This window comes from Oncorhynchus masou, chromosome 23 (genome assembly GCF_036934945.1).
Source record: "Oncorhynchus masou masou isolate Uvic2021 chromosome 23, UVic_Omas_1.1, whole genome shotgun sequence".
In the NCBI taxonomy this organism is placed as follows: domain Eukaryota; kingdom Metazoa; phylum Chordata; class Actinopteri; order Salmoniformes; family Salmonidae; genus Oncorhynchus; species Oncorhynchus masou.
Window position 1 is genome coordinate 52,185,803 of NC_088234.1, and position 27,147 is coordinate 52,212,949.

The 27,147-nt window shown below is 40.9% G+C and overlaps 1 protein-coding gene across 1 annotated transcript in view; it reads left to right on the forward strand.

Annotated features, from left to right (window-relative positions):
* Positions 1-27,147, forward strand: part of LOC135511025 (protocadherin-15-like) — a 278,688-nt gene that overhangs the window by 103,026 nt on the left and 148,515 nt on the right. The window contains exons 6-12 of the mRNA XM_064932482.1: positions 367-486; positions 657-767; positions 4,119-4,289; positions 11,718-11,826; positions 11,986-12,098; positions 20,174-20,380; positions 22,171-22,305. Of these exons, the coding sequence (XP_064788554.1) occupies positions 367-486; positions 657-767; positions 4,119-4,289; positions 11,718-11,826; positions 11,986-12,098; positions 20,174-20,380; positions 22,171-22,305 (966 nt within the window). The remainder of the gene's footprint in view (positions 1-366; positions 487-656; positions 768-4,118; positions 4,290-11,717; positions 11,827-11,985; positions 12,099-20,173; positions 20,381-22,170; positions 22,306-27,147) is intronic.

A 27,147-nucleotide genomic window follows, 5' to 3' on the forward strand; every position in this document is an offset into this window, starting at 1 on the left:
TCCCCTCGGGCCCCCAGGTGCTCTAGAACACAGCTCTCTGGAGGCCCCTCACTCTACAGCATCTCTCTGAGAGGTTGTTATGGCTGTCAGTGGGGTGCAGAGGCCCCCAGAGAAATACTCATCCACGGCTGCCGACGAAAACATTTTCAGTTCAAATCAGTGCATTCATTCACTCTTTCTAACAACAAAGGTCTCCACTTCTTGCACTTCTGTCAGTATTTGGCCACCTTCCATAGAAGACACTGTGTTCCTGCGATATTGGGAGGGGTCAGTAATATCAGTGAAATGTAAAATATAGAGTTGTTACAATGTCCAGACAGAGGGACATGCCTGTTGATAGTATTCTGTCTCTATCTCTGCCTCCAGCTCACTCCTGCTGGGACCACCATATTCACAGGCTTCAGTGGAGACAATGGGGCCACAGACATCGATGACGGGCCCAACGGACAGATAGAATATGGCATCCAGTACAACCCCAATGACCCAGTACGTGGATGTAATGATTACTGACTGCAGATTTTGACTTACTGAAGCTATACAACATTGGGACAGCGGAACAATGTCTGTTGACAGTGAAACCTATAACTGAACACTGCCTGTCTGTCTGTCTATCTCTCTTTCTCTTGCCCTCTCTGTCTCTCTTTTTTCTTTCTCAGGTGTCTAATACAACTGTGGTTGTAGGGAATACTCTCTCTGGAAACATTGTTCTGGCTGAGAGACTAAACTACGAAGAGAAAACACGCTACCTGGTCATTGTTAAAGCCAATGTGAGACACTTTGTTTGTTTGTGTGCTCCAGAAGTGTGTGCATACGCATGTGTGTTTGTCCAGATTAAATATTAATGAACAATATGTTTTACTTGGTGTCATGGTAGTGAATTGACAGTGAGAGTTTTTGAATGTTTAGGACTTGAGGGTCCATGGATCTGTTTGTTTTCTACTTTGGCTAAGAGAATGGATTGGCGTTTTGTAAGGTTTTGGACTGATTGGTTGGTTTAGGGACTTGTTTTGTTTAAAGTGTTAATTGCTGATGTTTAGAATATAGGGTAAATTGCTGATTGTTGCTTTGTTTGGTTTATGCTTCATTAAGTTTGCCATTACCAGATAAACCAAAACCTTACTACAATGAACAAAAATATTAAAGCAACATGCAACAATATCTAAGATTTTACTGAGTTACAGTTCATACAACAGTGGCTTGCGAAAGTAACCCCCCCCCCCGCTGGCATTTTTCCTATTTTGTTGTCTTACAGCCTGGAATCAAAATGGATTTTTGGTGGGGTTTGTATCATTTGATTTACACAAAGTTTGCAATACATTTGAAGACATTTGAAGATGCAAAATATTTTTTGTGTGTGAAACAAACAAGAAATAAGACAAAAAACAAAACTTCAGCGTGCATTTCTATTCACCCCCCCCCTCCCCCCCCAAAAAAACAAATCACTACCTTGTAGAGCCACCTTTTGCAGAAATTACAGCGACAAGTCTCTTGGGGTATGTCTCTATGAGCTTGGCACATATAGCCACTGTGATTTTTGCCCATTTGGCAAAACTGCTCCAGCTCCTTCAAGTTGGATGGGTTCCGCTAATACAGCAATCTTTAAGTCATTCCACAGATTCTCAATTGGATTGAGGTCTGGGCTTTGACTAGGCCATTCCAAGACATCTAAATGTTTCCCCTTAAAACTCTTGAGTGTTGCTTTAGCAGTATGCTTAGGGTCATTGTCCTGCTGGAAGGTGAACCTCCGTCCCATTTTTGAATCTCTGGAAGACTGAAACAGGTTTCCCTCAAGAATTTCCCTGTATTTAGCGGCATCCACCATTCTTTCAATTCTGACCAGTTTCCCAGTCCCTACCAATGAAAAACATCCCCACACATGATGCTGCCACCACCATGTTTCACTGTGGGGATGGTGTTCTCGGGTGATGAGAGGTGTTTGCTTTGTGCCAGACATAGCGTTTTCCTTGATGGCTAAAAAGGCTACGGTATAGTCACATCTGACCAGAGTACCTTCTTCCATATGGTTTGGCAAACAATACATTTTCTTTAAGCAATGGCTTTTTCTGGCCACTCTTCCATAAAGCCCAGCTCTGTGGAGTGTACGGCTTAAAGTGGTCCTATGGACATATACTCCAATCTCCACTGTCAAGTTTAGCAACTCCTTCAGGGTTATCTTTGGTCTCTTTGTTGCCTCTCTGATTAATGTCCTCCTTGCCTGATCCGTAAGTTTTGGTGGGCGGCCCTCTTCTGGCAGGTTTCTTGTGTTGCCGTCTTTTATAATGGATTTAATGGTGCTCCATGGGATGTTCAACGTTTCTGATATTTTTTTATAACCCAACCCTGATCTGTACTTCTCTGCAACTTTGTCCCTGACCTGTATGGAGAGCTCCTTGGTCTTCATGGTGCCACTTGCTTGGTGGTGCCCCTTGTTTTGGGGTGTTGCAGACTCTGGGGCCTTTCAGAACAGGTGTATATATACTGAGATCATGTGACACTTTGATTGCCCACAGGTGGACTTTGTTTAACTACTTATGTGACTTCTGAAGGTAATTGGTTGCACCATATCTTATTTAGGAGCTTAAAATATAGGTTGTAATGAACAGAATAGGTAAAATGCCAAAGTGGATGAATACTTTTGCAAGGCACTGTATGAGGAAATCAGTCGATTGAAATCAATTAATTAGGCCCTAATTTATGGATTTCACATGACTGGGAATACAGATATCCATCTGTTAGTCACAGATATCTTCAAGAAAAAGTAGGGGTGTGGAAAACCAGTCAGTATCCGATGTGACCACCATTTACCTTATGCAGTGCAACACATCTCCTTCGCATAGAGTTGATCAGCCTGTTGATTGTGGCCTGTGGAATGTTATTCCACTCCTCTTCAATGGCTTCAGTGGCATTGTGTTGTGTGACGAAACTGCACATTTTAGAGAGGCCTTTTATTGTCCCCAACACAAGGTGCACTTGTGTAATGATCATGTAATTTAATCAGCTTCTTGATATGCCACACTTGTCAGGTAGATGGATTATCTTGGCAAATGAGAAATGCTCACTAACAGGGATGTGAACAAATTTGTGCATACAATTTGAGATAAATACACTTTTTGTAAGTATTTCTGGGATCTTTTGTTTCAGCTCATGAAACATGGGATCAACACTTGTTGCATTTTAATTTTTTGTTCTGTGCAGTTACTATTTGTTGTTACTGAAATTAAAATGTACATAATTGGAAGGAAAGATAGCAGCTGTTGCAGATTACACATTTGCAATTAAAGTGCAAAGCTTTTTACAAAGCCTCTATACGCTTTGATTGTTCGACTGTTTTTAATTCTTTGCTTGACTGACATGGTGTTCTAATCCTAGAATAAAAGCAGCACAATGATCATTGATTTGTTGTGGTTATGTAGAATTTTGTGTTCTGGATTATGAAAGGATGGAGACAGCTCCTCATCAAGGGACCATTGTTAATTCCTTAACAAGAAACAAATCCACAAACAATCAACTTTCTAATAGCCTACAAGTTACATAGCCCATAATTACTTTTAGTCCAGAACGACCTAACTGAAAGGTCGGTCCCTTTTTCCTGTTTCCATTACTATTTATTTCCAAATTTGCATAACGACTCCAGGCTCTCTTTGGAGCTCCGTCAGATAACTGTTCGTAGGCTAACAGCCTAACATATCAGCATTTATTTAATTAGAACTTTAATAAGAGGAAGGGCAGTGGCTCCCAGACTCCCAGCAGGCCACATTAGATATTGGAAATCAAGTGGCTCTAATGAGACTGGTTTAAATGCTTAGGGTTTTAATAAATGCATTTTTATAAAAGATGTAGTGTGGCCTTGCTTATTACGTCTGGTCATTAGCCGTGAAGAGTCCCTGACAAGGATTATGAATTAGGCACTGTAATGCTACAGAATTATATTTTAAGTAGAGCAATGGTACATGAATTCAATGACATATATTTCTCAACCCATTATGCTCACTAAGATTACAAAGTTGATCATGGAATTGAAAAGAGAAATTGGTCTCCTTTGATTGATTTTGATGATATTTCAATGTGTTATTCATTAATAGCTTTGGTAAGTAACCATGTTGACTTGCATCCTACAGGACCGTGCCCCGTACGATGCCAATAGGCGGACCGCTACGACCACATTGACAATAGATGTTCTGGATGGAGATGACCTGGGCCCCATGTTCCTGCCCTGTGTCTTGGTCAACAACACCCACGACTGCAACCCAGTCACCTACCGAGTCACCATACCAGAATTCACCAAACCGGTGTGTGTATGTTTTTGGTTTTGATATCCTGGGTACCAGAAGTCCTCACAACAATAGTAAAACAAGGACATTTGACCAATTCCCACAAGGTAAAAGGCTATTTTATGCTCAGGGGTCATGTTTAGGGTTAGGTTAGTGGGGGTATGGGAGGAGGATTAGGCTTTGTGCGTGTGTAAGCGAACAGGTAGTGAGTGAGTGAGTGAGTGAGTGTCAGGCAGGTGATGATCTGACAAGTGTGTATATCATAAGTCACAGCACTATACTGGCACAGACCAGCACCACACTGGCAGAACAGCATGGCAGGAGTGTGTGGAAGTAAATGCCACATCTGCAGTGTTTGAAGTGTGAGCGTGTTCCTCACGCACACTAATCCTTGCTGTTTTGTCTCAACATGGTCATTTAAAAGCATTTTCTGGTCTGGTGGAACAGCAATTACAGCTAAAGTTTCAGTTAGCTTCAGACTAAAAACACCAGCTGAATTCCGATCAAAAAGCGATAGAGATTGATATAGCTTTGGTAGGAAATGTAGAGCAGAAAGAGATGGAGAGAGGGGGGGGGGTGTGGTGGGGTGCTGTGGACCTGACATCTCTCACAGGATGTCAGAAATAAGAGGGAGAGAGAGAAGGGGAAGAGGCCTTTATGAGTGCTGAGAGGTAGTGACCAACTGCAGTGTCAAACTGAGATTAGAGTTGCAGAACGTGACAGTCCCATGTGTTTTTTGACAATGGATCTCTGTGTCTTCTCTGCTCACCCTGTGTCACTGGGTCCCTGAGGGAATTAGAGAGAAAGACTTAAAAATATGGTGATAGTGACTGAGAAAGGGAGAAGGAGAGGAGATGGACAGTGACCTAAATAGTTAGAGACATGGATAAATAGAGAGAAATAGAGAGTCATTGTGAATCCAGTTGTTGGCTGAGAGGAGTCAGGGTGATTTATAACTAATGATAAAAGGTTTGCAGACTGCTAAGTATGCAGGGCTGGGGAGCTGTGTGAATTTCTACAGTACAGTACCCAAAGCTCAGCTTTCTCATCAGTGGAAGAAATGTTGGAAGCTAGAGAGCAGGATGGAAAAGTCTATCTCTTTCTCTCTGTCACTTTCTCTCTCTTGTTTTCTATCTTGCTTTCTCTCTCTCTCTCGCTTTATTGCTCTCGCTTACTCTCTCTTTCTGTCTCTCTTTCTCTCTCTCTCGCTTTGTCTAATTGTATCCCCTAAAAGCTTCACTTCAAGTACTGTCTTTTCAAGGTAACTAATTTAGCCAACATCTGAATGTTTCATATGTCTCCAGGCATATAACAATAACTAGACTAACATTCTGGTGGCTAAACCTCTTAGGCATATAGTGCCTAGGCTAACATTCTGGTGGCTAAACCTCCTAGGTATATAGTGCATAGTCTTAACCTTCTGATGGCTAAACCCCCTATGGGCTCCAAATCATAGGTCTATGACCGGTCTAACACACATTTGGCCTACTGAATAAATCCAGGCTTTCTAGGTGTCCCATAATTTATATTCCACCTCCAACCCATCTCCCCAACATGACAGAATGAGTGGTGTCAGGTGTAGGAACTTGCCTACCTTGTTTTGTGCCGGCTCCTGTTCCACTGATTCAGACTCTTTAGTTTTGACTACAAATCTTGGTGAATCCAGCCAATAACGGCAATAGTTAGGTTCTAAATTCCGGCTCAGTAATCCAGATGGATACCCAAAGAAAGCTCTAGCTAGATGTATTCACCACACTAGGTTATGCAGCAGTGAGAGCAGATACAGAGTCACAACATATATTTATAACCTCCAACGAGGCCTCCCTTCCCAAACAGACCCCCTTCTGTGTCTAGGATGAACGATCAATCTCTGTGGCTGGGCAGATGGTGTTATCATCCCAGTTTGAGTCCGGTACTCCTTCACGCCTCTCATAGGTCTTCTTATCAGCCAAGTTAGGGAGTATTATTCCACACATTATTCCACATTCCACATTGTTCCAGTCCACTACAGTCCACAACCTAATTATCCTTCTCATACACAAAGAACACTTATTTCTATTTTTAAGAATAAGCCATGTATTCATACTAAGATAATATATTGATATAAAACATTAATAGTATATAATGATACTGTATATTAAGAGGATATGTATCCTCCAAAGCTATCTATCTATTCTGAGCAGTTGAACCAGTGCACAGACTCTGAGTACCACGCTTGTCAATGGTTTACAGTTTATTACCAGAGTAAAATGGACAGTGTTCACCAGCAAAGCACCCCCACACCATCACACTTCCTCCTCCATGCTTCAAGGTGGGAACCACACATGCGGAGATCATCCGTTCACCTACCCTGCGTCTCACAAAGACACGGTGGTTGTAACCAAAAATCTCCAATTTGGACTCATCAGACCAAATGACAGATTTCCACCAGTCTAATCTCTATTGCTCGTGATTCTTGTCCCAAGCACGTATTCTTCTTATTATTGGTGTCCTTTAGTAGTAATTTCTTTGAAGCAATTTGACCATGAAGGCCTGATTCACGCGGTCTCCAACAACAGTTGATGCTGAGATGTGTCTGTTACTTGAATTCTGGGAATAATTTATTTGGGCTGCAATTTCTGAGGCTGGTATCTCTAATGAACTTATCCTCTGCAGCAGAGTCTTCAAATCCTGAGGCGGTCCTCATGAGAGTCAGTTTCATCATAGCGTTTGATCATTTTTCGACTGCACTTGAAGAAACTTTCAAATGACTTTAAATTTTCTGTATTGACTGACCTTCATGTCTTAAAGTAATGATAGATTGTCATTTCTCTTTGCTTATTTGAGATGTTCTTGCCATAATATGGTCTATCTTCTGTATTCAACCCCTACCTTGTCATACATTTTGAACCTTTATTTTACTAGGCAAGTCAGTTAAGAACAAATTCTTATTTTCAATGACGGCCTAGGAACAGTGGGTTAACTGCCTGTTTAGGGGCAGAACGACAGATTTGTACCTTTTCAGCTCGGGGATTTGAACTTGGAACCTCCCCGTACTAGTCCAACGCTCTAACCAGTAGGCTACCCTGCCGCCCCAACCTGTTAATTGAAATGCATTCCAGGTGAATACCTCATAAAACTGGTTGAGAAAATGCTAAGAATGTGCAAAGCTGTCATCAAGGCAAAGGGTGGCTACTTTGAAGAATTTCAAATATGATATATATTTTCATTTGTTTAACACTTTTGTGGTTACTAAATTCTTCCTTGTGTTATTTCATAGTTTTGATGTCTTCACTATTATTCTAGAATGTAGAAAATAGTAAAAATAAAGAAAAACCATGGAATGAGTAGGTGTAGGTGTGACCAAACTTTTGACAGGTCCTGTATATCTATAGATATATTAATGAATAGCTTACTAACATTAGTAAATATAAGATAAAATATTAATAAATGTTTAAAATGCAATTGACAATATTTTATCAATTCTTTATGACCAGGGGTTATTATAAAATGTTATCGAATTTGTTTTGCAGAGTTTGTTCAGCCTTCCTAGATTGCAAGGCTATATTATCAGCTTTTTTCTGGTAGTTGCTTGGAAAACTGTACCTGCTGCAGTAAAACCATTGTGTTACTACAGTGCTTTCAGAAAGTATTACAAAGTGGGATTAAAATTGATTTAACGTGTTCACGCTACACGTTCCCCAAGGGCACCCCCCCTCAACTCAAAAAGTGGCACACAGAATGCAAAAATATTCTTAGAAATATTTAACCTCCACTCATTAACAAGTCCAATAGCTCAAATGAAAGATAAACACCTTGTTCATCTACCCAGCGAGTCAGATTTCTAAAATGTTTTACGGCGAAAACATAGCACATATGTATGTCAAACCACCACAAAGACACAGACGATATGTAGCCATTTTGTCGAACAAAAGATGCAATCACAAACGCAGGATTAAAATAAAAATAATTCACTAACCTTTTGAAAATCTTCATCAGATGACAGTAATAGGACATGTTACACAGTACATTTATGTTTTTTTCAATAATATGCTATTTATATCCATAAATCTCCGTTTACATTGACTCCATGTTCAGAAAATGCTAAAAAATGTCCGGAGAAATTATAGATAGCTCCGCCAGATAATGCCAGATAACAGCAATACACATCATAAACTTTTACTAAATATACATGTTCTACATATAGTTAGAAAGATACACTGCTTCTTAATGCAATCGCTTTGTCACATTTCTTTTTAATGTTACAGAAATCGTTCACTATTCAATAATCTGAGACGGCGCTCAGACATAAGCAATATTTCTCCGCTATGTTGGAGTCAACAGAAACACAAAATTACAACATAAATATTCCCTTACCTTTGATGGTCTTCGATCAGAATGTAGTGGAAGGAGTCATACTTACCCAAAACATCGTTTGGTTTCAAGTCGTGTGTCTTTGTATTAGCATATGCTTCAAGTTCCAGCTGAAATGCATCCAAAATGACTTCTGGACCCGAACAGTTGCGCATCAAAACTTCAAAATTACATATTATATGTCGACTAAACTGGTCAAACTAAGTGCAGAATCAAGCTTTAGGATGTTATTAACATACAAAACAATTGGCGATTCAACCGGACAAAAGCAATTCTTCTCAGACAATCTGGAACGGAGGAATGACTGTGTACAATTCGCGCCCGAACGCGCATCTATTTTCTTGCGACACTCACAATTTTGCCTGCCAAAGGGTCAAAGCTCGCGGGATTTGCACAATTAAACGCTCTACTGATAGAGGACATCTCGCGGAAGACATAGAAACTGTTGCCAGATCCATAGCTGGTTGGGAAGGTTGGGGGCGATGACGTCAAAGTTGGCCCAACTTTCTGGATGAGAAAACTAGTTTGGGAGATTGGCTGCCCTGTGAGTTCTGCTATACATACATATATAATTCAAACGGTTTTAGAAGCTTTAGAGTGTTTTCTATTCAATAATAATTATATTATATGCATATATTAGCAATTTTGGACAGATTTCTTTTCAGTTTACTATGGGCACGCAAATCATCCAAAGGGGGCAGTATTGTCCCGAGCCTTAACAGGTTTTAACTTACTTTTTTTGTACACAAAATAATATGTAATGACATAGTGGACATTTATGAAAAACAAAATAATACACGTTAGTCAATACACATTTGAAACACCTTTGGCAACAATTACAGCTGTGAGTTGTTCTGGGTAAGTCTCTAAGAGCTTTGCACACCTGGATTGTACAATATTTGCACATTATTCTTTTTTAAATGATTCAAGCTCTGTCAAGTTGGTTGTTGATCATTGCTAGACAGCAATTTCCAGGTCTTGTAATAGGTTTTCAAGTCGATTTAAGTCAAAATTGTAACAAGGCCAGTCAGGAACATTCAATGTCATCTTGGTAAGCAACTCCAGTGTAAATTTGTCCCTGTGTTTTAGGTTATTGTCGTGCTGAAAGGTGCATTTGTCTCATAATGTCTGTTGGAAAGCAGACTGAACCATGTTCTCCTCAGGAAATGTTTCTGTGCTTAGCTCTATTCCGTTTCTTTTTATCAAAGAAACTCCATGGTCCATGCCGATGACAAGCATACCCATAACATGATCCAGCCACCACCATTATTTAAAATATGAAGAGTGTTAATCAGTGATGTGTTGTGTTGGATTTGCCCCAAACATAAAGCTTTGTATTCAGGAATTAATGCTAATTTCTTTGCCACGTTGTTTGCTATTTTACTTTAGTGCCTTTATGCAAACAGGATGCATGTTTTGAAATATGTTTATTCTGTACAGGCTTCCTTCTTTACACTCTATCATGTAGGTTAGTGTTGTGGAATAACGACAATGTTGTTGATCCATCCTCAGTTTTCTCCTATAACTGCTATTAAGCTCTTTAACAGTTTTAAAGTCACCATTGGCATCATGGTGAAATCCTTGAGCGGTTTCCTTCCTCTCTGGCAACTGATTTAGGAAGGACACCTGTATCTTTGTAGTGACTGGGTGTATTGATACATCATCCAAAGTGTAATTAACAACTTCACCCTGCTTAAAGGGATATTTCATGTTTTGTTTTTATTTTTACCCATCTACCGATAGGTGCCCTTCATTTGCGAGGCATTGCTCTACTAAGGGACCTTTACAGATAGTTGTGTGTGGTGTACAGAGATGAGGTAGTCATTCAAAACTCATGCTAAACACTATTATTGCACACACAGATAATAATGCAATTATTATCTGAGTTTAATCACATTATTATTCCTGAACTTATTTAGGCTTGCCATAACAACGGGGTTGAATACTTATTGACATTTCAGCTTTTCATTTTGTATTAATTTGTAAACATTTCTAAAAATATAATTGTACTTTGACATTAGGTGGTATTGTGTGTAGGCCAGTGACCCAAAATTCTCAATTGAATCAATGTTGAATTCAGGCTTTAACACAACAAAATGTGGAAAAGGGTGTGAATACTTTCTAAAGGCACTGCAAATTCATATGCTGTATGGTGAGGGTTTTCTCTGAATGAATAATTGATGAGTGTATTGTATGTAATTATAGAGGCTAGACACACCTTATTGAGTTGATATGTATTTATTTGCTCCCTTAGGGGTATTAGCTATCTGCTCTGAAGTCCTCACGGGAATGGCTGCTGGAGGAGTATTATAGCTAATCATCATTGTGCAGAGCTAGAGGGATTTGATTTAGCGCACCTCCATACATTGTAAAAGTGGTGGAGTGTGTGTGTGTGTGTGTGTGTGTGTGTGTGTGTGTGTGTGTGTGTGTGTGTGTGTGTGTGTGTGTGTGTGTGTGTGTGTGTGTGTGTGTGTGTGTGTGTGTGTGTGTGTGTGTGTGTGTGTGTGCGCGCGGGCGGGCGGGGGGGGGGGAATAAGGATTACAGCGGACCCTGGGATATAAATACTTTCCCCAAGGGAGGGATTCTGCCAGAGCTGTTGGTTAGCCATGTGCCTTCCTGTGCTTGGGAAGTACAACGCAAACTGCTAAGCACACATCCACTTACTGTATTAGCCATATGTGGGTACACTAGGGAAATGCAGAGCAAGCTAATTAGTGCTAAGGGTGTCTAATAGCAATGAGTGTGCGTGAATAAGAGAAGTAGCCTAGCCTACAGCACAACAAACAGATTAGCTGTGATGTATGGTACTATTATGCATGTTGGTGAGAATTCTGAGGAGGAAGAAACCTAAAGCTGTTTAATTAGATTGTTAGCCTATTGTGTTAGCAGTAGTGTACTGTGTGAATGGGGACTGAATCTAACAAAGCCATAATACTGATATATTGTTTATGATATTTAATATTGAACATTTATTTGCATTGTGTCACGTTTCCCTTGTTCGCAAAAGGATTAACAGTGTAATGGAGATACAAACTACTAACACAGTTAATTGGTTACTGACTCCCCCCTCTTCCTTCCTCCCTCCTTTTCAGAGTGAACTGAACCCGCTGGGGGTGACCCCACCTATTCAAGCTGTGGACATGGACAGGAACATTCAGCCCCCCTCTAAAAGGCCAGGGATCCATTACTACATACTGGTTGGTAGGTTCCTCACAGAGCTACCAGTCACACACATGCATGTTTGCATGATCAGTTCCACTATTCCACTTTGATCCTTTAATCACTAATGTCTTATCAATGGTCACCATTCATGCCCAAAAGTACAAAAACAGATTATTTGTACGTGTTGTTTTACTTCAGGCCAGCCCTCAAAGTATCCGGACTACTTCTCCCTGAACAAGACGACCGCAGAGCTCCTCCTCTTGAAACCAGTCAGCAGAGACCTGTACACCAAATTTACCCTCATCATCAAAGTAAGCAAACCCACCTTTAACCTGAAATCAAGGTGAAACATGTATCACACTATCAACCAGAGAATTTGGGTAAGCTTAGTCAGCCTTTAAGCCTGACAAAAGGCAACTAAACCAATACTTACAGAAGTGTCAGTAATCTAGGAACATGTGATAGGAATTGTTGCGTAGCCTTCTTATGAATCCTGATCAGAACTAGGGATTACCTGTGGTGATGAACAGAGCAGACTATCATCCACCCACCAGAACCTCTCTCCATTTAAAACGGTAGCCCCTGAGCACTGATCAGGTTGCCATGCACACCGAGAGGAGAGCAGAGGAGGGAGTGATGATGTGTGAAGAGCATGTTTTGTGTCGCCAGGAGAGTTGTCTATGGTGCAGGGCGAGGGAGATGGAGGGCGTGTTTGAAAAGTTGTATAGCCCATGTCCCTTCACAGGGCAGGCCACTGATTGAGCAGCCTTATCTTATGAAAACCCACATCTCACATTTTAGAAGCTAAAATCACATTTCATCCCATCACAAATAATTTCATATTCAAACATTTAAATTGAACAATAATTCCATGTGAATCCGATAACTCTGATGTGTTGAGTTTATGTCATCTTCTCATTGATGAGAATGTCTCAGATGACAACCGAACTAACATATTCATTAAGTACCACCCCATATGTTCAATTGGTCGCATTACCAGAATATAGTTAATTTCCCCCCACCTACTGATGTTCCCAGAATCTCTATGTTAACCAAGGGTTTTGGCAAATGTAACCTCAGTAGGGTAGAGAGAGGAAAAAGGGGGGAAGAGGTATTTATGACTGTCATAAACCTATCCCCCAGGCCAACGTCATGACAGCAGGGAAGAAGATAGAGAATTATAGGTTGGGATCTGGAGACTGCTCTTTCGGTTGGCTAGCAGATACTGCTTTACAAATATGCCTACTGCCATTGAAATACATTGAGATCTTATACATCGAGATACCTGGAGGAGAGAAAATAGTATAACATTGTTGTATTTTATTGTCACTTGTTGTAGAATGTTCAGCACCAAGGACATGTTGCACCAATGTTATCATTGATTCTGATGTCTCATTGGAAAAAGTCATTTTCTCTCAGAGGGTGGCTAGGACAAAAGTGAAAAATAAAGATGGGTGAGATGAATGGATGGGGAAAGAGGAGGAGACAATAATAGTCAGATCAATACAGAGGAAGGGGAAAGAAAAAAATAACAAGAGAAATAGAGAGAGAGGGGGGATTGGGGGGGCAATGAAGATTGAGTGATAAACAGTGACTGTAGGTGGCAGAGAGTTTCCTGCAGCCTGGTGTGTTCTAGCAACGGAACACAGGTAATTTACCACTGCCTCCCAGAAACAGGGACATTACTAAAGAGACAAACCACAAGGGAACATACTTCATCATCCTTTTCCCTCCTACCCTCTCTCTCTCTATCTGCCTAACGCTTTCACTCGCTGCCTCTCTCTCTCCCCATCTCCTCCTTCTAAAAGCATTTTCCCTCCGGTGTTCCTGAGAGTAGATTAGATCCTAGGGAGAAACCACAGGGTAGAAGTGGGTGGTGGGTCGATGGTTGTCCAATCTCATCAGTCTGAGATGGGCAGGAGGTGGGGGTGGTCACAGGAGATGGACACGGTGAAGATGTACAGATAGATTGGTGGTGGTAGACATGGAAGGAGTGCTCTTCAAGCTGGGCAGCAGGAGGATATGAGAAAGATGGACAGATGAGGCAGCACGCCAAAAGTGAAAGTTGGAAAGCAAGCAATGAGCAGGGGAATCATCTATTTTATACTCCAATATACTTGCAATAGATTCTATTCAATTCTATAGATTCTATGCACAGGTACTCCGACCTTAAAAAGAAAACAGAGAGAATGTCCTCAAGAATATATTTTCTTGTGAGTAGCTAGGTTTACATCTAATTGGCGACTTTTCATTCAAATATTTTAAAATCAGCATAAAGAAGATATGTGAATGTTTCCACCAGTGGTGTGTTTCCACTGAACGAACTTGTGAATAAAAATCAGTGTGTGATGACATAGTACACACAAAATGTACTTTTTCGGTTAAGTTTTCATGTACCGAATAAAAATCTAAAGTTCAATGTGTTTCCATCACATTTTAAACCGATAGTTTTGTCACAAAAAATGTTGCGTTAATAAATAGCAAATGTGCCTACTTTGGTCTTGGCATGTACGCTCCAGCCAACAGCTCGGGTATATACTGTACAGTGCGGGTAGGCTGTGCGGGTTGGCTAGTCTACATGATGAGATTATTACTGATAAGAGCAAGAATATATTCAGTTGTCAAACAACACTCAAGCATCAAGTCACCAGAATTAGACCCTCAATATTTATTGGAAAGGAGCATCAAGAAAGAAGCACTTTCACCACCCAAAAAGAGAACAACATGTCAAACGAATTAATGATGTTGGCATTTATAAAGTTATACTGAAACTTCCTGTTTCCATCACAGCAGTTGTGATTTTTTTTATACGGTATGACTTTACTCGCACAAAAACTGTGGATGGAAATGTAGTTACTGTGATCTCTTATTTGGATCTTCAGACTACAGAAAATCTACAGTACATACTAGCGTGGTGGGTCAGTAGGTTCCCTCTGCTAGCATGATGGCATCATAGTATTCAGGTCACCTCTCTGCCTTCCCTCCTCCCTTCCTCTACGCCTCTCATCCTCTCCTCCTCGCCAGGTTCACTTGCAATGAAACAACATTTGTGTAGGGAACTGCCTTAGATCAAGTAATTGTGTAATATATTTTTGAGGAATTATGGTGGTCTGACTGTATGACTGCACACAATCGGTGGCTCATCATCCATGCTAGGATATAGTTTCACACGCGTGTTAGGTTACAGTGTAACTATCACTAAAAGCTCATGTGATACTTGGCTGAAGCAACATGCAAATTGATGCGTGCTAATGTGACATGTTACTGTAGTAATTTCCCCCACCAACTGTGCTGCAATAAATGCAAAAACAATGGAAGCAACATGTACGCCCCTGTGTTTGTTTCACATAGATTGGTTACAGTATCGTATTATCCACTGTCCATTACACAAGACACCGACATGGTTTGTTGAGTACAAAAAAAAAATGTTGAGTACAAATGTGTGTACACAGTACAATGATGATCTCTTAGCTGCTGGGTTAAATTAAGACGGTTATTTATGTCCCCCCAGAAAGACAATGTTTTGAACATGTCCTGGTCTTTGTCAGAACTTTCTAATCGGGTGTTGAATGGTGCATTGAATGTGCACACAGTTTTATGATCGCCTCAAGCAAATACGAATGCTGACATTTAGATTACGTGTCTGATTGCTGTGAATGCTTGTCAATAGCTAGGTTTAAAATCAAAGATCCACATTACAAATTTACATGATTTGGATGCACTTATCCATTGAACTGGTTTCCATGGTGAGCAGCATGAGAAGGCACATTTTTAAGAGAGCTACTAGGGGTGCAAGTCTTTGCTTCAGCCCAGCTCAAACACACTCAATAGCGGTGCGTGGGTAAAAACACTGAGGAAGCCATATTACAACCTATGTTGTGCTATGTTTGCTCTATAACCCGTTCGTTCATAAGCCACCATGATATACAATAAGGCCATGACAACAAAAAGATGAATCAGGCCTACCAATGTTGTGTTGTCAGAAAACTTAATGATGGTGTTGGAGTCGTGCTTGGACAGATTCAGATTCAGAAAACATTTAATGTCTTCAGTGGTGGAATAAATTTAACAACACATCACATAACCAGAGAGCCGCATCAGTCCGGTGAAGTCTGCACATATTGCACGTAACAAACAGTTAATATATCCAACAGTTTACTACACAGCTACTGATTTAGAAACACAGAGAGTTACCCCAAGTCAGCACAAAGAAAACAGGAGCACTTTCTCAGCTATTCCAGCAGCATTTCAACTTAAACAATTCAACATCATCATATCCAGATACCACAAACAATTTAGTGGAATCAACGTTGCTAAATATCATGTGGCTGTCCATGGTGCTGATTATATTTCTGTGCGTGTGTGAGTCAAATCAAATCCAAATTTATTTGTCACATGGGCCAAATTCACTGCAGCCCCGTTGACGAGAATGGGGGCGTGCTCAGCCCTCCTTTTCCTGGAGACCACGATCATCTCCTTTGTCTTGATCACATTGAGGGAGAGGTTGTTGTCCTGGCACCACACTTCAACGTTATGCCGTTGGAAAACTTAATGATGCTGTTGGAGTCGTGCTTGGACAAATTCAGATTCAGAAAACGTTTAATGTCTTCAGAGAGGCAATTCATCTTGCAGCAGTCCTAAAACATATCACATCTAAAAATGAAAAATAAATAGCAAAGGACTTTTACAAACAAATAGGCAGGGTAAGTGCAGTTTCATAGTGCAAGTGCTAAGTGCAATTAGTTCAACATTTTGTTAAGTTGCACAAATGCATTCGGAATAAAAGAGTACTTGGCCCTATTTTTTAACCTTAGGTAGTCTGTACCTGAGGCCAGAGGGAAGGAGCTGGAATTCAGAGTGGAGTGGATGGGAAGAGTCAACCTCTTATTTTATTCGCCTTATGAAGGGCTCTGGGTGAACAGGGAGTACAGGAGGGGACTAAGCACGTACCCCTGGGGGTTCCTGTGTTGAGGATCACCGTGGCAGATGTGTTGTTGCCTACCCTTATCACCTGGGGGCGGCCCGTCAGGAAATCCAGAATCCAGTTGCAGAGGGAGGTGTTTAGTCCCAGGCTTCTTAGCTTAGTGATGAGCTTTGTGGGCACTATGGTGTTGAACGCTGAGCTGTAGTCAATGAACAGCATTCTCACGTAGGTGTTCCTTTTGTCCAGGTGGGAAATGGCAGTGTTGAGTGCAATAGTGTGTGTCATCTGTGGATCTGTTGGGGTTGTATGCAAGTTGGAGTGGGTCTAGGTTTTCTGGGTTGATGTGAGCCCTGACCAGCCTTTCAAATCACTTCATGGGTACAGACGTGAGTGTTACGGGTTGGTAGTCATTTTGGCAAGTTACCTTCAATGGCTTCTGGTTGGGGTATGTACGTGGGGTCACTGTGAGGACCACGTCATCGATGCACTTATTGATGAAGCCGTTGACTGATGTGGTATACTCCTCAATGCCATCGGATGAGTCCCGGAACATATTCCAGTCTGTGCTAGCAAAACAATCCTGTAGCTTAGCGTCTGCGTCATCTGACCACTTCCGTATTAAGCGAGTCACTGGTACTTCCTGCGTTAGTTTTTGCTTATAAGTAGGAATCGGGAAGATGGAATTATGGTCAGATTTGCTAAATAGAGATTGAGGGAGAGCTTTGTATGTGTCTCTGTGTGTGGAGTAAATGTGGTCTAGTGATTTTTTTCCTCTTATTGCACATGTGACATGCTGGTAGAAATTTGGTAAAACGGATTTAAGTTCCCCTGCATTAAAGTCCCCAGCCACTTGGAGAGCCGCCTCTGGATGAGCATTTTCTTGTTTGCTTATGGCTTAATACAGCTTGTTGAGTGCGGTCTTAGTGCCAGCATCGGTTTGTGGTGGTAAATAGACAGCTACACAAAATGTAGATGAAAACTCTCTAGGTAAATAGTATGGTCTACAGCTTATCATGAGATACTCTACCTCAGGCAAGCAAAACCTTGAGACGTCTTTAATATTTGATTTTGAGCACCAGCTGCTATTGACCCCTTGTCTTACCGGAAGTAGCTGTTCTGTCTTGCTGATGCACGGAAAAACCAGCCAACTGTATATTATCCATGTCCTATTTCAGCCACGACTCTGTGAAACATGTTACAGTTACATTTACATTTACAGTTCTTAATGTCCCGTTGGTAGGATAGTTTTGAATGGAGCTCATCCAGTTTATTCTCCAATGATTGCACGTGGCCAATAGGACGGATGGTGGAGACTGGTTACCCACTCCCCGACAAATTCTCACAAGGCATTCCAACCTGCGTCCCCTGTACTGGTGTCGTCATGTGAATGACGGGGATTTGGACCTGGTCAAGTAAATCCTTCGTGTCCTACTCATTAAATAAACCATCTGTCTGTAGTTCGAGGTGAGTAATCACTGTTCTGATATCCAGAAGCTCTTTCCGGTTATAAGAGTCGGTGGCAGAAACGTGACGTACAAAATAAGTTACAAAGAACGTGAAAAAACACACAAAATAGCACAATTGGTTAGGATCCCGTAAAACGGCAGCACTCTCGTGCCATTCTTGTGAGCCTACTTCACGTGTGCAAGTAGAAAAAACATGTTAACTCACCCAGACTAGATGAACATCAATGTCATCCTCCTATAGAACACATTTTTTGTTTTTGTTGTCCTAGACTAAAGGCTACCAGGATAAAATGCTTGCTAACCTTACTATCTCGCATGGGCAACAAGGAACCAGTGAAATTGGCTAGCTAGTTAACTTGAATATACTACATCTAGACTTCAATCGTCTCAGGCCAGTGGCACAATGTATGGATTCATGGTCAGATCAGAAACTCAGTAATAATCATTGTCCTGTACAGAACCTCAAGTTCAAATCCATATCTCCATCCATGGCTTAGGAAAGGGTCCATTTTAGCTAGCTAGCTACTGCAGGACAATAACACAAGTGGACCAGAAATATATATACAAATAATATATATACAAATTCAGACAAATACATTTGACTTCTGATGTGATTTGATTGGTGTGAAGCCAAATCCAAACTGGCCTCCCTTGAGGGGTGGGTTTGCTACGCCAGTATCACCCGGAGTTGAGCTCAACTAAAAATGTTCATCATGGGAGGCAAAATGCTGGCTGGCATCAATCAATCAAATGCTACATGTGGCAACATGTCATACTCTCTTTGGCCAGACAGCATCAGATACATGCGCTACACATGCTGAGACAGATGGGTATTGTTTTCCTCGCTCAGATGATTCCTCCGGTGAGATAGATTTAGCCACTTGTGAATTTAAGGAAATTTACGAAAACACAGAGTCGAAAGATAAGTTATAATTTGGGGGGGGTCAAATATGTGGGGAAGCCTGGCTTTCCTTGACATCGATGAATACATGCCACTGAACACACCTGATTCTACCAATCAGCTGTTTATCAGGACCTTGATTAGCTTTAATCAGGTGTGTTAGAATAGTGCTGGAACAAACGCTTGCACACAGGAAGAGGGTTGGCCACCCCTGATATAAACAATAAAGTCTGTGGTATCATTCAAAACAGAAACTGAATCGCTAACCATTTTAATTAGCGTCCATTCATCCCAGATTAAAGCATTTGTTTTAAGTTTCTTACCAATTACTGGAATCTAATTCAAAGTGGTTGTTTGATTAATTTGCCAATGATTTATGTAATTGAAATGACAGTCTTTCGGGAAAACAATGCCCTCTGCATTTCTATTCCCTTAGTAATCTGACGTTCAGAAGTTTGCATTTCAATTGTGACACTGAGTCCTTGTAAATGGTGTAATATCTGGCATTCAAATGTGTTTAGCTTTGTTTACTGATCTGCAACAGGTATTACAAAAATAGTCAGTCTAATAATCTTATGACCACCTTATGATTGTGTGTTCCATGTATGTTGTTGCATATCAGTACATGTTACAGTGAGGTTGAGGTAGTATGTACATGTAGGTATCGTTAAAGTGACTATGCATACAGTACATGATGGACAGAGAGTAGCAGAGAGTAGCAGTAGCGTAAAAAGAAGGGTTTGCGGGTGGTGGGACACAATGCAGATAGCCCGGTTAGCCAATGTGCGGGAGCACTGGTTGGTCGGCCCAATTGAGGTAGTATGTCCATGAATGTATGGTTAAAGTGACTATGCATATAAGATAAACAGAGAGTAGCAGCAGCGTAAAAGAGGGGTTGGGGGGCACACAATGCCAATAGTCCGGGTAACCATTTGGTTACCTGTTCAGGAATCTTATGGCTTGGGGGTAAAAGCCTTTTTGTCCTAGACTTGGCACTCCGGTACCGCTTGCCATGCAATAGTAGAGACTGGGGTGGTTGAGGTCTTTGACAATTGCTGGGTTCATAATAAATATACACGTATCTGCTTCTTTTAGGCTGAGCAGGACAATGGCCACCCACTCCCAGCATACGCTGAGCTGATCATTGATGTCCTGGATGAGAACAACCAGGCTCCGTACTTCCAGTTCCAGTCCTACCAGGGATACGTCAGCGAGTCCTCCCCAGTGGGAACCACCATCTCTGCCAGCTCCAACCTCACTGCCCCCTTGGGCATAATCGCCCTGGACAAAGACATTGAAGAGGTATTGGGGATGTCTGCATGCACACACACAAGCGCACACTCTCACAAGCATGTCACTTATGAACCTGCAAATACACAATACTATGAATGCACGCACAAGTACATACACAGACAGAGCACACAAATACACACAAGAATAGCTGGCATGGCTACACACAAGAAACTAAATGTACATGTTAACCTTTTGAATGAATTCAATTTCATACAAAATATGAAGCCTATAGTGGGCTTTTTTTACATTACATTTACATTTAAGTCATTTAGCAGACGCTCTTATCCAGAGCGACTTACAAATTGCTTTTCAGACTAAATAATTTCATGAGCACATAAGCCAATTAAATATTTACATTTTATAGCATGTTTATGTTAGTAAAATACTTCCAGAAGCCCATGCTAAGATGGGGAAACACTCTCCCTCACACTGTATTATCATTGACGCTACTTTGTCTCTTTATTGTAGCTGCTGCCTGGTCAAACACCTGTAGGTAAACGTGTGGTTTGTGATGCTGTTATGACTAAAAGTGTGCCTTTGGGTTTTACTCTACTGCATGGTCTGTTTGGTCTGTTTTTTCAGATGTGTGACTCAGTTTTCCCTTCCAATTATCAATGTCTTTATACACAAATGTCTAATGTTTTTGTGTTTTGCCGTGTGTGTCTATTGTTCTAAAAAAAAAGGTTATTAGTGGGTAAATACACAGATCGCACCGATACATTTAGTACATTCAGTGTTTATGTGTGTGTGTGTGTGTGTGTGTGTGTGTTGTTGAGGTGATGATTCTGAAAAGCACATTTCAAACAGGCGCTGACAGGAGTGGGTTTTCTAACCGCCTCAACTGCATTTAAATGGTTGAAATCACACATTGAGACAGGCTGCCAACACACCAGGAGACACTCAGAACACAGATGCACAGCAGCATTCGCCCCCACTCTGTTTGTGCTTTTGTCACCAGGATATTTCTCTTTATGTTGATGATGTTGAAAATATTGTTTTATTCATTTCCTCAGATGGCACCTAACACAATAAACTCCTCAACAGAGATTTCTCCAACTCACTTTCCCTCTGTATCATTTCTTACTGTGTCTCTCTTTCTCTGTGTTTGTCTGTCTGTAACTTTCTATCTCTCGCTCTCTTGCACTCTCTCCCTCTCAGCAGGGTGAGATTAAGACATCAAAGTGCAGCTCTAAAACAGATCAATGGGCAAAGCAGTGTGAATGTTTAGCAGACAGGCAGGCCTCATTGATAGACCTGAATCTCCATAACAACCTAAACCTGCTTAAATATCCCTTGTGCCAACATAACCCAGAGAAGAAAAACATTTTTGGGGAAAGTTGTAAAACAGTATTGAACTGTTTTTATATATGGTCCTCACTTTTAGATCGCATATGAGTTTTCTTATTAAGACACATGAACTTTCACCTTCAAGAATGCATTTTTTTAATGAAAAAAATATTTTCTACTTTCAAACGTATTGAACAGTAGGCCGTAAATCGATCATATGCTGTAGCTTGTTGCCAGAGCCACAATGAAAGACATACTGTACAATTGTAGTGTGCTTTATAGGGGGTATAAAATTACAAGATTTCTTAGAATTCCTTCAAGGCCTTCTCCTGTTCTCAGTACTATGTTCTCAATACTATGTTGTCTTTGTCAGCAGTCTTTTACCACTCAGACATGTTTTGGCTTGTTCTGTCTCTCACGATTGTTTTTTCCTCAGTGACACAGCTGCAGATTTGTGTAAGGTCTTGTCTCCATGGTAACCCTCTTCTCTCCAATGTCTTTACTTTTTGAAGAGCAAAGACCCTCTGGTGACGGTGACTCTGGATGACTTCAGCACCAGCTTTGCCATAACCCCGACCGGGATCACCCGCTACCTCCGACTGCTCAAACCTGTGGACAGAGAGAAGCAGATGACCTACACCTTCACGGTATGCCTCGTTCCAACGACATCCACATATATGACCAAATAACACCCACCACTCTAATAAAGTATATGGGAGGAAACAGCACCCACTTCTGAAATATATAACAGCTTGGTTTAGGCTGTATGATATGACTTGATGTAACCACACTGCCTACGGAATCAATTTATTTTCAACTCAGTCAATACAATTGAACTTAACTTACGTTGTAGCAGTTTGATTTATCTATGCCTCTATTGAAGAGATTAAATGACTTGGCAAGGCACGTTACTACTTTACACCTTTATTAGCATGTATTTATTCTGGATTACCTGTTTACTGACTTACAGTAGCTTTCCAAAATCCAACCAATACCAGATGAAGCCCTTTCCTTCTGGACAGGAACACACTGCAACTGTTGGCTCGTGCTGTATTTTGACACACAATGCTCTCCAGCATATTCACAATGAAGGGATTTTATCTTACATTATTCAGAGACTTAATTGTGTTCTCTGTATTGATGGCATGCAATTACATAAATAGTGCTACTGTTCTCTTTAACCTCTAGCGTCGAGCAATCCCGTATCCGGGAGCGTAATCATAGCCTCAAGCTCATTAGCATAACGCAACGTTAACTATTCATGAAAATCGCAAATGAAATGAAATAAATACAGTGCCTTGCGAAAGTATTCGGCCCCCTTGAACTTTGCCACATTTCAGGCTTCAAACATAAAGATATAAAACTGTATTTTTTTGTGAAGAATCAACAACAAGTGGGACACAATCATGAAGTGGAACGACATTTATTGGATATTTCAAACTTTTTTAACATTTATTGGATATTTCAAACTTTTTTAACAAATCAAAAACTGAAAAATTGGGCGTGCAAAGAGGTGGTAGGATACTAGTCTGTTTTCAATATCTGCATCTGTGCTCATGATGTGCCAGCTGAGTTCAGAAGAAGCTGTGAAGATCAAATATATGAAGCTTCAGCTTCTTTATCTCTGCTACCTCACTCCCTCACTGGACCAGTCAGGAAGATATTGATAAAGGGGAACAGATGCCATGTTTGAACTCTTTACACCCCTTTGGAGAAGGAGTTAGCTCTTTTGGATCTCACAATCAGAGGTCTCCGTGTGTGTGTGCGTGTGTGTCAAGGACCTCAGCCACCCGAGCCATGGCCTGTTCACCCCTCAACCATATGGAAGGCGGGTACAGGTGCATCAAAGCTGGGACCGAGAGACTATAAAACTGGCCATCAGACTGTTAAATAGTCACCAGCCAGCCAGCCCCTGCCAGCCCCAGCCCCTGCCCAGTAGTGCCTTGAACTTTAGTCACGTTTACTAGCTGGCTAGCACCAGGTACTCAACCCTGCACCTTATAGACTGCTGCACTATGTACATACTATAGCCATTGAACACTGGTCACTTTAAAAATGTCTCAATACTGTTTTACACACTTAATATCTATACAGTGCTTTCGGAAAGTATTCAGAACCCTTGACTTTTTCTACACTTTGTTATGTTACAACCTTATTATAAAATGTATTCAATATTTTTCTCCTCTCATCATTTTCTATGCACAATACCCTATAATGACAAAGCGAAAACAGGTTTGAATTTTATTTTTGCAAGTCTATTATAAATAAATAAAACAGAAATACCTTATTCAGACCCTTTGCCATGAGACTCAAATTCGAGCTTGGGTGCATCCTGTTTCCATTGATCATCAATGAGATGTTTCTTCAACTTGATTGGACTCCACCTGTGGTAAATTCAACTGATCGGACATGATTTGGAAAGGCACACACCTGTCTATATAAGGTCCTACAGTTGACAGTGCATGTCAGAGCCAAAACCAAGCCATGAGGTTGAAGGAATTGTCCGTGGAGCTCCGAGACACCAAAAAATGTCAAAAAAATGTATGCAGCATTGTAGGTCCCCAAGAACACAGTGGCCTCCATCATTCTTAAATGGAAGAAGTTTGGAACCACCAAGACTCTTCCTAGAGCTGGCCGCTTGGCCAAACTGAGCAATCGGGGGAGAAGGGCCTTGGTCAGGGAGGTGACCCAGAACCCGATGGTCACTCTGACAGAGCTCCAGAGTTCCTCTGTGGAGATGATTATCCTTCTGGAAGGTTCTCCCATCTCTGTAGCACTCCACCAATCAGGCCTTTATGGTAGAGTGGCCAGACGGAAGCCACTCCTCAGTAAAAGGCACATGACAGCTTGCTTGGAGTTTGCGAAAGGGCACCTAAAGTACTCTCAGACCATGAGAAACAAGATTCTCTGGTCTGATGAAACCAAGATTAAACTCTTTGGCCTGAATGCCAAGCATCACGTCTAGAGGAAACCTGGCACATCCCTACGGTGAAGCACAGTGATGGCGGCATCATGTTGTGGGGATGTTTTTCAGCGGCAGGGACGAGGAGACTAGTCAGGATCGAGGGAAAGATGAACGGTGCAAAGTACAGAGAGATCTTGATGAAAACTTGCTCCATAGGTTCACCTTCTAACAGGACAATGACCCTAAGCACACAGACAAGACAACGCAGGAGTGGCTTTGGGACAAGTCTCTGAATGTCCTTGAGTGGCCCAGCCAGAGGCCGGACTTGAACCTGATTGATCATCTCTGGAGAGACCTAAATATAGCCATGCAGCAATACTCTCCAACCAACCTGACAGAACTTGAGAGGATCTGCAGAGAAAAATGGGAGAAACTCCTCAAATAAAGGTGTGCCAAGCTTGTAGCATCATACCAAGAACACTCAAAGCTGTAATCGTTGCAAAAGGTGCTTCCACAAAGTACTGAGGGTGTGAATACTTATGTAAATGTGATATTTTCTTCATAAATTATCAAAGATGTCTAAAAACCTGTTTTAATGTATCATTGTGGGGTATTGTGTGTAGATTGATGAGGGACAAAATGTGTTTTATCCATTTTAGACTACGGCTGTAATGTCAAGGGGTCTGAATTCCTTCCGAATGTACTGTTTATTATTATTGTTACCTGTTATAGGGTCATAGGGTCATAGCACTGTTATGATGCATATATTTAGACCTGTTGTGACATATATTGCGTTATTTAATGTCTGGTTATGACACCTACATAAGATCCACAAAAGCTACCACACATGGCAAAATATTACATCACACCATAGCATACGTGTCAACAGTATGTTTATGTTATAACCATTTTTGGGAAATGTACTATATTATATTATCATTGTAATCGCGCACACATTGATGTCAGACATGCACCTACCCCAATGCTCTGTTGCTGATGACTGGGATGAATGCAGGAGCAGATTTCAAGAGCAGGACAAGACACCCTCTTTTTGACTGATGACTGATATAAGAGCATGTTTGTGGAAGGCTGACCTGGCTTAAATGATTATGATGGTCATAATGCTTCTTGACAGTGTTATAAAGTGCATTTTCTACACGCTATATATGATGGAAAAAAACGGGACTGTAAAGAATTCATTCCAACAACAACAACAACAACAACAAATGATCTAAAAAACTATGTTTAAAACGAAAGGAAACTTCCTGGCAGGGGAAAAAATTATTTATATATGTTTGGGTTTTGAAACTCATATGTAGGTGTTACAACCAGCCATTAAATACCGCAATATTTGTCACAACTATATGACATAACAGCTGACATAACTATATTGGTCATGACAGTGTTATGACTATATTATGACAGGTTATAACAAGTTATGTCAGCTGTTATAAAATATTATGAGATGGATTGTAAATTGTTACCATATACTCTAGATATAGATTTACAGTACCAGTCAAAAGTTTGGACACACCTACTCCTTCAAGGGTAGTTCTTAATGTTTACTATTTTCTACATTGTAGAATAATAGTGAAGACATCAACTGTCAACTTTGAAATAACACACACGGGATCATGTAATAACCAAACAAGTGTTGAACAAATTAAAATCTGCTTTATTTTTGAGATTCTTCAAAGTAGCCACCCTTTGCCTTGATGACAGCTTTGCACACTGTTGGCATTCTCTCAACCAGCTTCATGAGGTAGTCACCTGGAATGCATTTCAATTAACATGTGTGCCATTTGTGGATCTTCTTTCTTTCTTAATGCATTTGCGCCAATCAATTGTGTTGAGAAAAGGTAAGGGTGGTATACAGAAGATAGCCCTATTTGGTAAAATACCAAGTCCATATTATTGCAAGAATAGCTCAAATAAGCAAAGAGAAACGACAGTCCATCATTACTTTAACACATGAATGTCAGTCAATATGGAAAATGTAAAGAACTTTGAAAGTTTCTTCAAATGCAGTCGCAAAAAAACATCAAGCGATATGATGAAACTGGCTCTCATGAGGACCGCCACAGGAAAGGAAGACCAAGAGTTACCTCTGCTGCGGAGGATAAGTTCATTACAGTTACCAGCTGCAGAGGATACGTTCATTACAGTTACCAGCCTCAGAATCTGCAGCCCAAATAAATGCTTCACTGAGTTCAAGTAACAGACACATCTCAACATCTGTTCAGAGGAGACTGCGTGAATCAGGCCTTCATGGTCGAATTGCTGAAAAGAAACCACTACTAAAAGAAAACCAATAAGAAGATTATTGCATGGGCCAAGAAACATGAGCAATGGACATTAGACTGGTGGAAATCTCTCCTTTTGTCCAAATTTGAGATTTTGGTTCCAACCGCCATTTCTTTTTGAGACGCAAAGTAGGTGAACGGATGTTCTCCACTTGTGTGGTTCCCACTGTGAAGCACGGAGGAGGATTTGTGATGGTGTGTGGATGCTTTGCTGGTGACAGTGTCAGTGATAAATTTTGAATTAATGGCACACTTAACCAGCAAGGCTACCACAGCATTTT